General features: G+C 39.0%; 1 protein-coding gene across 6 annotated transcripts in view; it reads left to right on the top strand.

Annotated features, from left to right (window-relative positions):
• The window catches only part of LOC146314723 (dystrobrevin beta-like), a 44,066-nt gene that overhangs the window by 14,309 nt on the left and 15,292 nt on the right, over positions 1-14,465 (top strand). For 5 of the 6 annotated variants that reach the window (XM_084737700.1, XM_084737696.1, XM_084737699.1 and 2 more), the window contains exons 3-13: positions 2,528-2,619; positions 3,103-3,183; positions 3,505-3,718; positions 4,303-4,388; positions 5,360-5,514; positions 5,765-5,864; positions 6,377-6,543; positions 8,015-8,139; positions 10,724-10,795; positions 12,954-13,031; positions 14,120-14,207. In XM_084737700.1, the coding sequence (XP_084593826.1) occupies positions 2,529-2,619; positions 3,103-3,183; positions 3,505-3,718; positions 4,303-4,388; positions 5,360-5,514; positions 5,765-5,864; positions 6,377-6,543; positions 8,015-8,139; positions 10,724-10,795; positions 12,954-13,031; positions 14,120-14,207 (1,257 nt within the window). In that variant the 5' untranslated portion in view covers position 2,528. The remainder of the gene's footprint in view (positions 1-2,527; positions 2,620-3,102; positions 3,184-3,504; positions 3,719-4,302; positions 4,389-5,359; positions 5,515-5,764; positions 5,865-6,376; positions 6,544-8,014; positions 8,140-10,723; positions 10,796-12,953; positions 13,032-14,119; positions 14,208-14,465) is intronic. The other variant, XM_084737695.1, reaches the window with a different exon arrangement.

A 14,465-nucleotide genomic window follows, 5' to 3' on the forward strand; every position in this document is an offset into this window, starting at 1 on the left:
GTCTTTTTTCAGGCAAAACCAAACATTACATGGTTACAGCATCTTAAATGTGAGGAACTGCTGCTTTACTTTTTTCTTTTGTGATTGTAAACTGAATGTCTTTGTCGATTGGACTGTAAATTGGATAAACAAACAATTTGATGACATTTCCACAGGCATTTTTCACTATTTCCTGATATTTTTAAAGATAATCTGGCTTTGAATCAATAATGAAAATAGCTGCTTGTTGCAGCCCTAAAGATATTATCTACAAAACATAAAAGCAAGAAGGAAATGAGCTTATTTGTCAAGCACCAGTAGACGATATAATGAGGCCTAGTCTCTCTTCCTTGCAGTGGCAATATGCAGTGAAAATAGCTGCACAATGTGGAGCTGCGTATGTAAAATATCTTCTCAGTACTACAGATTGCGTTTTAGGCACAAACCACAGTTGCCTGCTGCCCTAAACTTCTGATGTATCTACAGATTCCAGTTTTTATCAAACGTGTGATATCTTCATGCACGTTTTTGCAGAATGCGTGATCAAGATGAAAGTCTGGTAACATGAGATGTCCTCTGTGTCTCACTGAAGGGCACCCTGAAGGAGTGGCCCGACTGTCACTGTAACTGGTCCACAGAACACATTTGGGTCAGACGAAAGAAAGTTTCACTAACTGGTATCAGCGGCCTGGACAGTGAGCGTGTTTGTGTGAGTGTGAGAGAGAGAGAGAGTGAGAAATAAAACAGCTGTATAGAGATTTATGGGAATGTGGGAGTGTGTGTGTGTGTGTGTGTGTGTGTGTGCGTGGTTTCTCTGAGTGAGTGTGAGTGAGAAAGAGAGAGTGACTGAAAGAAAGGAGGAATCCTTCTTTTGTCTGGATGAAGCATGAAGTCTCCTGGGAGGCTTTCAAATCCTCTCTGGAATGTGTGTGAGTGTGTGTGAGTGTGTGCAAGTGGCAGTTTCTTAGAAAATGTGTGTGTGTGTGTGTGTGTGTGTGCGTGTGTGTGTGTGTGTGAGTTGGGGGTTGCACTGCATTTACAAGGAATGCAAATATTTGTGTGCGTGTGTGTGTTTCAGTTATTGTGGTGTAGTGTAACTGTTACCATGGTGACTGGTATCCTCTGGTGTTTTCTGTGTCACCTGACAGCCCCAGTGGTTGACAGCTTTCTTTCTTTCTTTTTCTGTCTTTCTATCTTTCTTTCTTTCTTTCTTTCTGAAGTAAAAACCTGAGTGGATCATGTTCTATAAACCACTGGAAACCAAAAACATTTTCAGTTCTGTATTTAACATGGAATTGTGGCACTGACTACATTTATATCAGTGATAGATCCTGCAGTTTCTGATGAGTGTTCTTTTAGTTCTATAAGACAGACCATATGTCATTATTTTGTACATTATTGTTTTATTTATATAGGGATTATTTTATCTGAGATTGTGACTGCGATAATCATGATCATTTTTGGATTACAGTTTTCATTTTTACTGATTTACCGATTTGGACTCTTCACTTCACCATATTGGTATTTTGATAATATTGCGATTAACTGTGCAGCCATGTTCTAGTTTAATGTCCTCATTTGTCCTCATTTTAAGAATCAAGTGTGTTTTTAGAATCTAAATATTTTGTGAAAATGGAGGATTTGGATTCTTTTGAAAAGGGGTTGGATTCTGATTACAGACTTTTTAGGAAATCATTTTTGCAGATGTGTTGGTCTGATTTAATTTAACTTTATTTTTGGTTTTTGTATGGTGTTTTGTGATTGTTGTAATTTATTGTGAATGTAGGATAATTTTATCTAAATAAATGAGTGTTTAATGTTCTTTCTTTCTTTCTTTCTTACTTTCTTTCTGTGTTACAGTCCACCTCTCTGTGTTTCTCTGTACCCTGTAAATGCCAGCCTACAGATCAGATTTCATCAGCTGCTCTCATTAATGTGTTTATTTACTCAGCACTCAGCTCATCCTCTGGTGGCCCTGAATTTGACTCTTGTTCGTGTGTGCGGGCGGGTGTGTCGGTATGCATACAGTAGACATGTGTCTAAAAATAAAAGTTACAGTTAAGCAAGGCCACGGTTTGCCAGTGTCACAGCCGCATTTTCCGTCCATTTTCTGAATTTTAAGTCACTTTCAAAAAGGTCGAACAAATCACATTTGCCAGAAACACAGAGAACATTTCAAGAATCGATTGTTTTCGGTCTTTGAAGTCGCTGTTGAACGCATTTCCTGTAAAAGACCAGAAGCGGAAATGCACTGAGTCAGCACCAAACAATGCTCATACAAACACAATGGACATGAGAGAAACAAGATGAGGACTGAAGATGACCCTGGTACAATACAGCTAATAGTAACAGTGACATTTAGCCTAATATTTTACATGATTCCTTACAAATAAATCAAATAAAATAATAAAGAACAACGGTTAAGATGCACTAACTAATGTTCTTTCTATACATGGAAGCACCAGCAGCTCTGAGTCTTGGTGTTTAGACTTTCTCAGTCCTTGGATGGAGACCCAGAGACCTGAGTTTTCCTCCTGTCTGTTTGCAGGATGGTGATGGAGGAGGGGGGGCAGAGAGACAGAGGGAGGGGGACCCCAGTGACGACAGGAGCAGAGGGGAGTCAGATCTTAATAGAGCTCGGTGAGTGACCTTTGACCCCTAATATAAACCTCACATGGCCTCTGTAAGACACCCAGGTTGTTATTTTTCTCTTTTCAACACTGTAGCATTTATCTGATAGTTTGTGCTGTGCTTTATCTTATTTTTATTTCCTGTTTAACTCTTAATTGTGTTGAAATGTATTTTTGTATTGTTTTGATGTTCCTTTTACACTTTGTCTTGATGCTTTTTATGTTTTATGTAAAGAACTTTGTATTGCCTTGTTGAAATGTTCTGTATAAGTAAACTCGCCTTGCCTTTAAAATGCAGGATGTTCATTTTTAAAACTCAGCTACTTTATTCTCTGTACTGAAAAAGGTTCTTAAATTTATCTCTCCATCAATAGCAGTCTGAGGAGAGGAGCGGTTATGGTCTGAGATTGATGAGATTGTCATGAGCCCAGAGATTTTTGTCTCTTTTACGGATGCAGCAGAGCTCATGAATATCTTCTTCTTTTCGTTGCAGCGGAGCAGAACCTTGATGCCATTTGTCTCTCTACGTATCGAACAGCCTGCAAGCTCAGGTTCATACAGAAGAGATGCAACTGTAAGTCAACCCTGGTCTCCTTCAGCAGGGCAACTTTGGTTAGAGACTGACATTTATTGGTAGTTAAATAAAATAACCATCAGCATCATCATGTCAATACAGAGACTCTTTTTGTCATATCTTGCAGAGGAAAACAATATTAAAATGTGAGCTTTACCCCTTTTTTAAATTAGTGTCTGTTGACACTATGAACTGTAAAATACTGTCACAGCAACCGTTTTTTATCATAAGAAAGGAGGGAAAGATTTTTACACTAAAATAAACTTTCCAGAATCAAATATGCTTGTCAGGATTTCACTGACTCGACTCCTCTTGTTACAGTGCATCTGATCGACATATACAACGTGATCGAGGCGGTGCGGGACGCTGGTCTGAACGCTGTGGAGCTGAACGCCGGCATCTCCGTGACCAGACTGGAGAACTTGGTGTCCTCCCTGTTCAACCAGCTCAGCAAGCGCCTGCCCACCACACACACCATCAACCCGAGAGAGAGCACCGTCCTGTTAGTCGAATTCTTACTGGCCGCTGTTGACAGGTAACTACAGAGAAATCTGCAAATTGTGTTTTTGGATGTCCAGCTTTTGCATGTTGACATCCTGTTGTGTAAATGTAAAACACACGTGTATTCCTGTCACGATAACTACTTTTGTTCGACTATATGTTGCCCCCGAAATAATTGCAATCAACAACACTGCTGTCTTTTTAAGACCATTTCATGTTGCTAATAAAATGATAATATAATAGCATAATAATGCAAGTACACCCTTTCAAATAGTGATGAACTTTTAATTCAGACAGCAGATGACCGGAGGACAGAAGCAGTGCAGCCAGAAATAACATCAGCATAGGTTTTTTGGTTTGGTCTGTTTGTTTGGTTTTTAGGCGGTATGAAGAAAATGCTTAGATGCTGTGCCCAAGTCTTAGGTAAGTCGTAGGGAAAATCCTGCTGCTGACCCTGGAATCATGTCGGCTAAAATGTTGGTGACATTCTTATGTGAACAAACGGGCATGTAAATACAGCGAACAATATCATACAATATACTGACATGACCTTGATCGTTTTGGCTGACCTTTATAAACCGAGAGAAACATTTTTTTCTGTGTGTGTGTTTGTTTCAGCGAGCCAGGCAGCCGTCTGACCGTGCTCTCTGTGAAGGCGATGCTGTCCATGCTGTGTGGAGGGAAACTGATAGATAAACTCCGCTGTGAGTGAATATTTTTTGGTTTCTTTACTCCTCTCTGACAGCAAACTGAATATAATATAAGACATTTGAGGACGTCCTCTGAGGCTTTGAGAAACACTGATTGACATTTTTCACAATTTTCTGACATTTTAAAGCAAACAACTGTTCATCCATTAATCAAGAACAAAATCAACTAATTAATCAGCTATGAAAATAATCGTCAGTTGCAGCCTTAAACAGTCCAGAGCGACCAATAAATTGTACAATTAACCCAAATAGTGAACATAATAACCGCAGGAAGTTTGTGTAAAATGAAAGTTGAAAGTTTTGTTGATAGTTTTAACTCTGTACTCTGTTATCATGCAGGACGAGGCTGTTTAGTAGAGTGAAAACTGAACTGATCTGTGTTCAGGGTTTCACCGCGCTCTTTTCCTGTGAGATGTTTTTAATGTCTATATCATAATAATAACCCAAACTTTAACAGTAACGGGGATAAAGGTCTGGTGTATCTGTTTTTGAAAAGGTTTTCTTGTACCCCTGAGAAGACAGGACGACCCCCCTGTGGTGCTTTGTTGTTTCTTGACCCCCCCAGTTGGAGACCAGTGGTTTAGGACACATTACTGTGAATCACATCCACATTTTTACAGGTTTTATGTTCAGTAACTCAAAACTTTCAGTGTGGATTTAACATATATGTAGATATATTGACTGCATACATGTCACATATGTGCCACCTTGTGGAAAATGCAGGTCAATGCCGCTGTTCGGCCTTTCATTAATAATTTTGTGGGGATAAAAATGTGCTCGCAAAGTCACATTAAGCTCGTCCCCACAAGTTTAACCTTTAAAACTCAAGTTCACTTTGTGGTTAAAGTCAGAGTTAGGGTCGAGGTTAGGCATGTAGTGTGGATACGGTTGCGGTTGGGAAAAATCTACAGGAAGTTAATTTATTTAAATGCGGTGCTCTCCTAATTGTGTGTGTTTGTGTGCAGATGTGTTTTCTCAGGTATCTGACACCGGCGGTGCGTTAACACAGTCCAAGTTTGATAACTTTCTGAGGGAGGCTCTCAAGCTGCCCACCGCCGTACATGAAGGACCGTCCTTTGGCTACACAAACAATTTAGCGCGCTCAGTCTTCCCACAACAGGTACGCTCACACTCCTCATCTGTCTGTCCTGTGTTATATAGATTTATTTCACTGTTTCTTTAAACCAAATTTTCTCTTTTACCTACTATTTTTAATAGCAATATTATATTATTGACAGTGTTTCTGCAACAGAACAGATTCCCTGTGTAGGATTATAAGAACTGAATCTGATTTTAATGGTTTCATTTTTGTTTTGAGTTTTTTTTTGTGTGTTTATGAAGAGTTTTGTCTTTTGTTGTTGTTGATGTAGAAGAGGGTGATGCTCAACATGTTCCTGGATATCGTAGCTGATCCTCCTCCGTGTCTTGTCTGGCTGCCTCTCATGCACCGCATGGCCAATGTGGAGCATGGTACACACACACACACACACACACACACACACACACACACACACACACACACACACAGATACACATACACATATCAGGTGGCCAATTTTATCAGTTGAAATTTACTTGCACTGCAGGAAATTGCAGCAATGCGTGTTTCCATGCTGCTTTTTTTCCCCAGAAATTTCTGTTTCAGTTATTTTTTTAACTAATGAACTGTGGTCCTGTTGCTATTTTTATTTATTACTATTTTAATAGGAATATTTTGATAACCAGTAAACTTAAATGTTCAAAATCAAAGTGATCTTTTGCAGTGACATAAGCTGCTTCAGATATATTTTCGTTACAGTTCTAATAAAACTGTATATATTATATTAAAGTGTCAAACTTGTTGTCTCCATCTTGGATAAACCTCCAAAACTTTGAAACACTTTTCTGTGACCTTCTCCTGTGTCACGATGCCAGCTGTGTTTTCTCTTCTTTGTCCTGTGAGACTCTGAAACTATTGTTGACAGATGTTGTCTCTCTTTCAGTCTATCATCCCGTCACATGCTCCTACTGTCGAGGAAATGGCATGACAGGCTTTCGTTACCGCTGCCTCAGTTGTCGCGGTTACCAGCTCTGCCAGAACTGCTTCTGGCGCGGCAACGCCAGTGGCTCTCATAGCAACAAGCATCACATGAAGGAGCACTCGTCCTGGGTGAGTGTGATTACTGAATCATCACACCAGGGGGCACTCTGTGTGTGTGTGTGTGTGTGTGTGTGTGTGTGTGTGTGTGTGTGTGTGTGTGTGTGTGTGTGTGACCTCCATCTTTGTAAGGACAATTCTGAATTTTAGATGTTGACATTTTGTCTGAGCCTCGTTTAATCAAAGGGCTGAGACTTAGTTTTGGGGTTAATGCTAGCATTCAGATTAGTTTACACTGGTTAAAACTGGTTTAAAAGACGTTCTACCATAAAAAACACACATTTTAAACACACAACAGATCATCACAACATATCCTAAACTTGTAAATATCATTTGATAAATCCAGACATGGACTCAGTAGCCAAATACGGGTGTATTTCAATTCAAATGCTGCTAAGTTTTGCTAATTATGATGCATTTATTTCCAAAAATCTAAATGGAAATGTCACAATCCTACAAAATGTGAAGATATTCCAAAAAATTGTTCTAGCCTGAAGAGGGAAATGTTTTCAATGGAGAAATTATGTATTAATAGATGGAAACATAGTTGTTGAATTATTCATCACCCAGGCTTGGCATAATTTGTCTTATTAATGTTTCAGTTTCGGAGATAAATCTCTTCACGAGTGCAGCTCCTGGCTGTCCAGTAGCATCTTCTCATCTCAGGCAGCTCAGCCCAATAATCCTCAGCAGGCTTTACATATCATTATATCATTTCCAGCAGGATTCAGTTTTGGACTCTGGTTTATTCTCAGTCTATCTGCTTCACTCCAGTGTTGTGTTGCACCAGCTTTTACTGGTACACCAAAGAAACACAGTTAGATCTACCTCTCACGTCTGTTTGATGAGGTGTGCTGCATGAAGCATGAACTGAAGCCAGAACAGACAATAATTGCCTGATGATTGATCTCGTGGCTTTAAAGAGTTTTAACTTGATACAAATGCGGCGTTATGATGTTATCCACAGACGATATCATGTACTACAGGGACTAAGTTGTAAATTAGATATGAATATTTCTCATCTTTGTCATCATCCACTCTAATCATTCAGCCAACTGTTTGTTTATCTGTTTTTTTTTTTTATTTAGACCCTTATTTGGTGTTCCCAGCTGTTGTGTCAACAGCTGTTGTGCCTATAAACACTCAGAGGTGGCAAAAGTACACACATTCTTTACTCTAATACAAGTACAGATACTACTATGTAAAAAAAAACTCTGGTAAAAGTAGAAGTACTGATTCAACACAAGTAAAAGTGAAAAAGTACAGGCTCTGACATGTACTAAGTCAACCTCTCTTGTCTGATTCACCTTGTTACGTCTTTTACATCATTTCACATCTGTTGTGTGTGACATGGACTGATAAATGTCTTTTCTGTGTGTTATTGTGCCATTTGTTTAGGTTGAAATCAGTCTTGATATCAGGAAGGGGGGCAAGTTAATGCTGACCTGACATTTGTGTATCCCTTTGCTTTACCTTTTTGCAGAAGTCGCCGGCGACAAAACTTGGTCGAGCCCTGGGCAGGACTCTGGGCTGTGTATCATCCAGAGAGCCCCCTCATCCAATCTACCCCGAGGAACCTGTGAGGCCCCTGAACCTCGCCAACATAGTGTAAGACCTCTCAACACTCACACACACTTACAGTTGACATGAGAGGGTCCCTCCAGGCTGTTTTTGTGATTGTTGCAGACTAAAATGCCTGATTTCATGGCAGCTTTTCTAAAAAATAGCAGTGCATGTTGCAACATTTTTGCAATGAAGTAGCAGGAACAAATGAAAACTGCAAAAGGAAGTGGCGTTTTTTTTTTTTTTCTTTTCATTCGTTCATTCATTCTAATCAAGTCTCCTTACCAAAAAGGCTCTAGGTTACAAAAACCTCTAACAAAATATGATTTATTTGTAGATGAGGAAAATTATGAAATAAGAGTGCACAGACGATTGATAAATGTCAGTGACAAATGTGTTAAAATAAAATATAAATGTGAAAAAATAGTTAATAATAAAACAAAACATTGATTTGACATAGTTTGGACAAAATTGCGAGGACGCACAGAATTCAAGTGGACTGGTCAAATTTGCATGAATTGTTACAATCACAACATCACAACTTCCTCTTGGACTGATCAGAGTTGCTCAGGATTGGACCATCTATAGAAAACTGAACATTTGAATGAAGAAGTAGCACATCCCACGTCATGATGCTGCCAGATAGTAATAGAATAGAAAATACTTTATTGTCTACTCTTTGCATGTGCAAGGTGAACTTTGTCTTTGCTTTTTTTTTTTCTTTTTTTTTTGCTGTGCAGAAAATACTTGTAAAAAGGAGACATTTAAAGCACAATATATCACATCCAAACTGTCCACATTAAAACACATTTACACAGAAACACAATAAGAGTGACCTACATTAAAAGGAGCATCAGGGTTAAGAGAAAGAAAAGTAGATGTCAAGCGCTGTGTGCTGAGGTAGCAGGTCGTCTTCAAAAAGAGGCTGTCCTTGCTGATCAAGATATTTTATGGCAACAGACACAACAATTTTCTTGGCACATGGAAGTCTGTGCCGTTGCCCTGAGGGCAGCAGCTGAAAGTGGTGATTTAAGTGGTGGCTCATCTAAGATATTACCACTTACGCCTTGGACTGTTGGCTGTGGTGGCAGGATAGTTGGGTTTGATTGCAGCCTGTAATTGTACTGCTCAACTACAACTGGCTGTCACAGATAAATATTTTGATGATTTTATCATAAGAAAACAAAAAAAAACATATTATATTTACCTTATTCGAATGTAGGCTTGTTGTTTCTTGATTAAGACTCAAGAAAACCACGTTTCCACCCAAATTACTTGGAGCTTTTAGTCCAAATACTTTTCAGAGAAGTAAAAGAATCCGTCATCCGTTGTTTGTTTCCAAGTCCTGACAAGTTATGTAAATCAGTCTGCTCACATATGAAAAAGTGATAGCGGGTTTTATAGGTCATTTTTGCGAGTGACTGTACAAAGATGGCACCGTTGTTGTTGTCAGGTCAAGACTGACCTGTGAACAAATGCATACAAACAGGGGAGTTTATTTAACGTTTATTTTTCAACCAATGAGTGGTGTTACATTCAAGGGTTTATGATCTACATGGAGAAAGAGCAGCTTTTCTTTCTTACTTTGACTTGACATACAATCCAAACCCCAAATCAGTGTCCACATATATATAAGTCTAGCCTTAATTTAGTTCCTCCAAAGGTTTCTAGTCCTTTGAGTTCCTGTAGTGGAACATTTCATTCTTATGTGAAATTCAATGTGCCATTCTGTAGTTACACAGCTCAGTGACACTGAAAGTAGCACTATTATCTCAACAGTATGGATGAAATGTGCTTAAAATAAAAAATAAAAAATCAACACACAGTTTTCTTGGAATCATCAGCAAGAAAATTACAAAACATAACAAAATAGCACGGTAACACAGTTTGATTGGCCCAATATGGAACTATATTCAGTGTTAATGCTGCTTAAGACACTAGTTAATGTTTAGTAAGGCAGCATTTTTCATTACAGAGAGTGAAACATTTACTCACACAGAGGAGACTCTAAAATAACTCTCTGGTCCGTTATCGCCGGTGCAGTTACATGTACACACAAGTTCAGATAACACGAGACCTCAGAGGTCCCGCCTCTACCGCCAACCACGCTGGTGGCTCCGCCCCTTGTGGTGGATCCACACTGTTTGATTTTCCAAACTACAGCAGACTGGGTCATTACATACCTCGCAGCACTGGGCGCATATTCAGGCCAGCACACACAGAGGCTGCACTTAGCACAGATGTGAGTATGCTCATCACGACGCCGTGTCAGGTTTATTCCTCCTCTACCAAATGTTTCTGTGTTTTTTTTTCATTTCCCTTCAGCCTGCATTCCCTCTCTTTCTCTCTCCTTCTGTCTGCTGATCTTTGCCCTGTCTGTGTTTGCTCAGACTAGCACAATTCACTATTGCATGATTGCACTCAGAGGCATGTGAGAGTGTGTTAGTATGTGAGCCTGAGTGAAAGAATGTGGGTTTCCTGATAGACAGAGCTTTGTGTTTTAATGTTTTAATGTCGTGATTCTTATTCTATGTTTACACTGGTAATAATATGGGTCTCATTCATTGTCTCTCTGTATGTGTGTGTGTGTGTGTCTGTGTCTGTGTGTTTGGTGTTTCTGTGTGTGCAGCCCTGCTCGCCCTATTAGGAACACCAATGAGGCCGTGATGCTGTCCTCACCAGTGCCAGAGTCCTCCAAGAGGTAAAGACTGACATATTAAAGAGTGGATGCCAGTTTTGTGTCTTCCATCTTATTAGAAGTTTGCAAATTTCTTGAGCTTACAACCATTTCTGACAGTGGTAATGAATCACTGGAGACAGCATGAATGGGAGGTTTAATAGCTTCCTTAGATTCCCTTGTTCCTTGTAAATGACTTTTTCTTCTACAAAAACTGTTCACCAACTGCCAATTTCATTTCGCTGACTTGATTTGGTGAGAATGAAAAGGAAATTTGGGGTGTCTTGTGCAGGAATTTGTAACAAGATGAGTTAAAGAAGATTGACTTTAAAGGTGGAGTCAGGGAGTTTGGAGAAAGATAGTTGACTCAGTGATCAACTTGATGACCTGGGAGTGAGACTCAGCAATCACCAATCTTTCTCCAGAATCTCTTAAGCTCAGTTCAGACCAAAGATTCACGATGAGACTATTTAAAACTTGCAACTACTTGCAACGCACCGTTCTGCAACGCTCTGAAAACTTGCCAGTTTAGACTCATGCGATTAGAGGAGACGGTGTGTCATCTACATCACAATGACTGCCTGTACTGCTCTCACTGCTGGAAAGGAATTATTTGCTTCAGCTGCATTTCTTGTATTGATTAAACGGCGAAAACATAAAAGGTGTGTGAGTGTGAGACATGGTCGAATTTTGAATGCAGCCCCAGACCTGCGAAAGATCTGAGAGAGAGATCAGTTTAGCCCAAAACATTTTCTTCCCCTTTCTATCCAGATTTTAACTACAGCGTCGATACATTACGATATCAGGAGCCGTGCAGCTGTGGATGATCAGGTGTGTGTGTGTTGGTAACAGACAGCTGGTGAATCAGAGAAATATTATTTTTTTGGTTGTGTTCTCAGCACAAAAAAAAAAACCAAAAAAAAAAAACCACAGACCTCTGTCTGACCTGATTCTGTCTGAATGTGGACTAAAGCCTTCTGTCATACAGACAGAGCTCTTCCTCAAACAAATTGATGAGGTAATCCGCTTTTTTCTCCATCCAAAACTCTGACATTACTCTCAGTTTAGTGACTAAGCTGTGAGCTGATTGGCTGTTGAAACAGGAGACGTTCTAGAACCAGCGGATGTCAGTTTGTCAAACTCGGCCCTCAGTCAGCTTGAGTCGAACTGAGTTCACACTGCTGCAACGTCTCCCTGCAGTGTACTGAACTGGTTTTGTCTTGTTGTGAATCTTTGGTCTGAACTGAACTTTACTCCACCTTTAAGTGAACTAAAGCTGAAACACTTAGCTGATTAATTGATTAGTTGATTGGAACATTCATCTGCAACTATTTTCATAATCAGTTAATGACTTAAGTCATTTTTTCAGTTAAATTTACTAAACATTCCAGTTTTATGTTTAAAAATGTGTAAATGTGCTACTCTCCTTTGGTTTATGTTACAGTAATTGAATATATTGATTATTTTGAAAGATTTGTGGCTGTTCCACTAGTTGGCTCAACATGCTGCAACCCAAGAAAAAATTGTTGAGCCATTTCTTGTTGTTTCTTAAGGTGTAGCACATTCAGTTCTCTCACTGTACTTTTCACTTTTTTATCTGACATTTTGTGGACCAAATGTTTTTTGATTAATAAAAAAAATGACTGTTAATAATTAATAATATCTTTTTAAAAGTAAATGTTGATTGCAGCTCAAAATTTTGCAGAGAAATAATCAGATTGCATTTGAAAATGAAAATAAAATACATCCTCAGCACAAGTCAGCACATTAAAGATCTACATGATGTGGTTTACCCTTCTGCTTCATGAAAAAAATACTTCTTAATACATTCATAGATTAATAGATAAAATTTTCTGTTTCTTTTAGTTCCTATTTTTTAAATGTAAATATTAAATAAACATTGGAGGACTGAAAACATCAAAGACAACAAGTTTGATGGTGATTCTATACGAATACATTTTATTACCAAACCAAAGAAAACAAGATAATTTTAACTGTATGCAGCGTGTGCAAAACAATAGCAATAACAAAATATGTAAGAAATAGAATTTTATTTTTTGAAAAGAAATAAAATGATGTGATATTGTTGGAAATGTTGAATCAGTGAACGATTTATAATTTAAAGTCATGTTAATTCACAGACCGGATGTGTTCATGTCCTGTCTGTTTTTCTCTCGTCCAGTTTGGGAGCCGCTCAGCGTATGAACGAGGAACACGCTCTGATCGCTGCGTATGTAAATCGCCTCCAGAGCAGTCCATGGTGAGACGCAGCAGGGGGTGGTTACATAAGGGAGACAGTGTGTAAAGAGGACAGCAAGGTGCAGCAGTGCAGTTAGGACTTAATTCAGTCAGGCTGCTTCTAAATGTGATCTGGTAGTTCATCATTATAATAAAGAGCAAAGATCAAGTACAAAAAACTGAATAAATCATGTTTATTCATGATAAACTGTACTCAGGTTCTGCCAGAACCTCTTGTCCATATTCGGTCCCTGAGCTGAACGATACACACTTCTACTCTTTTCTTGAAGAGTAGCCATTTTTTAGGGGTTTATTTAACAGAACCTATTTCATCAACAGGGTACCTGATTAAAAACTGATAACCACTGAGTACATAGAACAAATCTGAATAAGATATCTCATCAATTGCTTTTGTAATAAATTTTTTAAATTGTAAAGAGACTTTGTGGACACCCTGTATATTTCTGTGAAAACAGGGAGTGAGGAAGGAAGTCGGCAAACGCGACCAAACATAACGTGAATAAAACTTTAAGAACATGAGGATGATTTCCGCTTGAGTCGTGTCACATAGATTTTCATTTGCAGTGGTGGTGGTTTAACAGTGGAGACAACAACTCCCATGATCCCACACCACCCTATGATGTCATCAAACTATGTATTTTGTTACTGTTTTCAATGTGAGAGACCCCTAGTGGCAGAACTTACATATTGTGCGTTTAAAGGCAAGTTTTGTGTTGGAATTTGTGTTTTGCTAAATTTTTTCTCCAAGATTTTCATTTTACTGCATCAGTTCCAATTATTGGTAATTGGTTTCCTTGCTAACTAATAATAGGAGTCGGTATCAGCTGTTAAAAAATAAATCAGTTGATCCTTAATCCATATTGGACTTATCAATGATTACTGGTGTATCTGGGGTTGGCGTGCCGTGACAACATCAATCAGGCTCCCATTTGTCACCTACCGTTGTTCACAGGAGACATTTGACGCAGTTTTAGTGTGTGTGAACACTTTGCAAGTCAAGGAAATAATAAGGAAATAAGGAAATAACTGATCATTAGTAACTGTCGCTGTCATGAACTTGTGGATGTCTCTGCTGTCTGTGTATGTCAGTAGTGTGGACAGTCCCAGCAGGCAAGATGAGGAGCACAAACTGATCGCCCGCTACACTTCCAAACTGGCTGAGACTGACGGCTCAGGAGTGAGTCAATAACACTTTGTTTACACACACACACACACACACACACACACACACACACACACACACACACACACACACGGTAAACTGCTAATACATGAATATACAACCAGGTACTTCTGTGTGCACAGAGCTACAGTACATGATTGTGTGTGGTCCCTTTGTATTCTTAAAGCCACTAAGATCCTCTTCAGGTTGTTAGATGATTTGTGATCAGCTTGAAGTCAGTGAAAATCCAACGAGGTCCAGTAATTCTGTTTG

The sequence above is a fragment of the Lutjanus erythropterus genome, chromosome 15 (genome assembly GCF_056507025.1).
Source record: "Lutjanus erythropterus isolate fLutEry1 chromosome 15, fLutEry1.hap2, whole genome shotgun sequence".
Taxonomy (NCBI): domain Eukaryota; kingdom Metazoa; phylum Chordata; class Actinopteri; order Lutjaniformes; family Lutjanidae; genus Lutjanus; species Lutjanus erythropterus.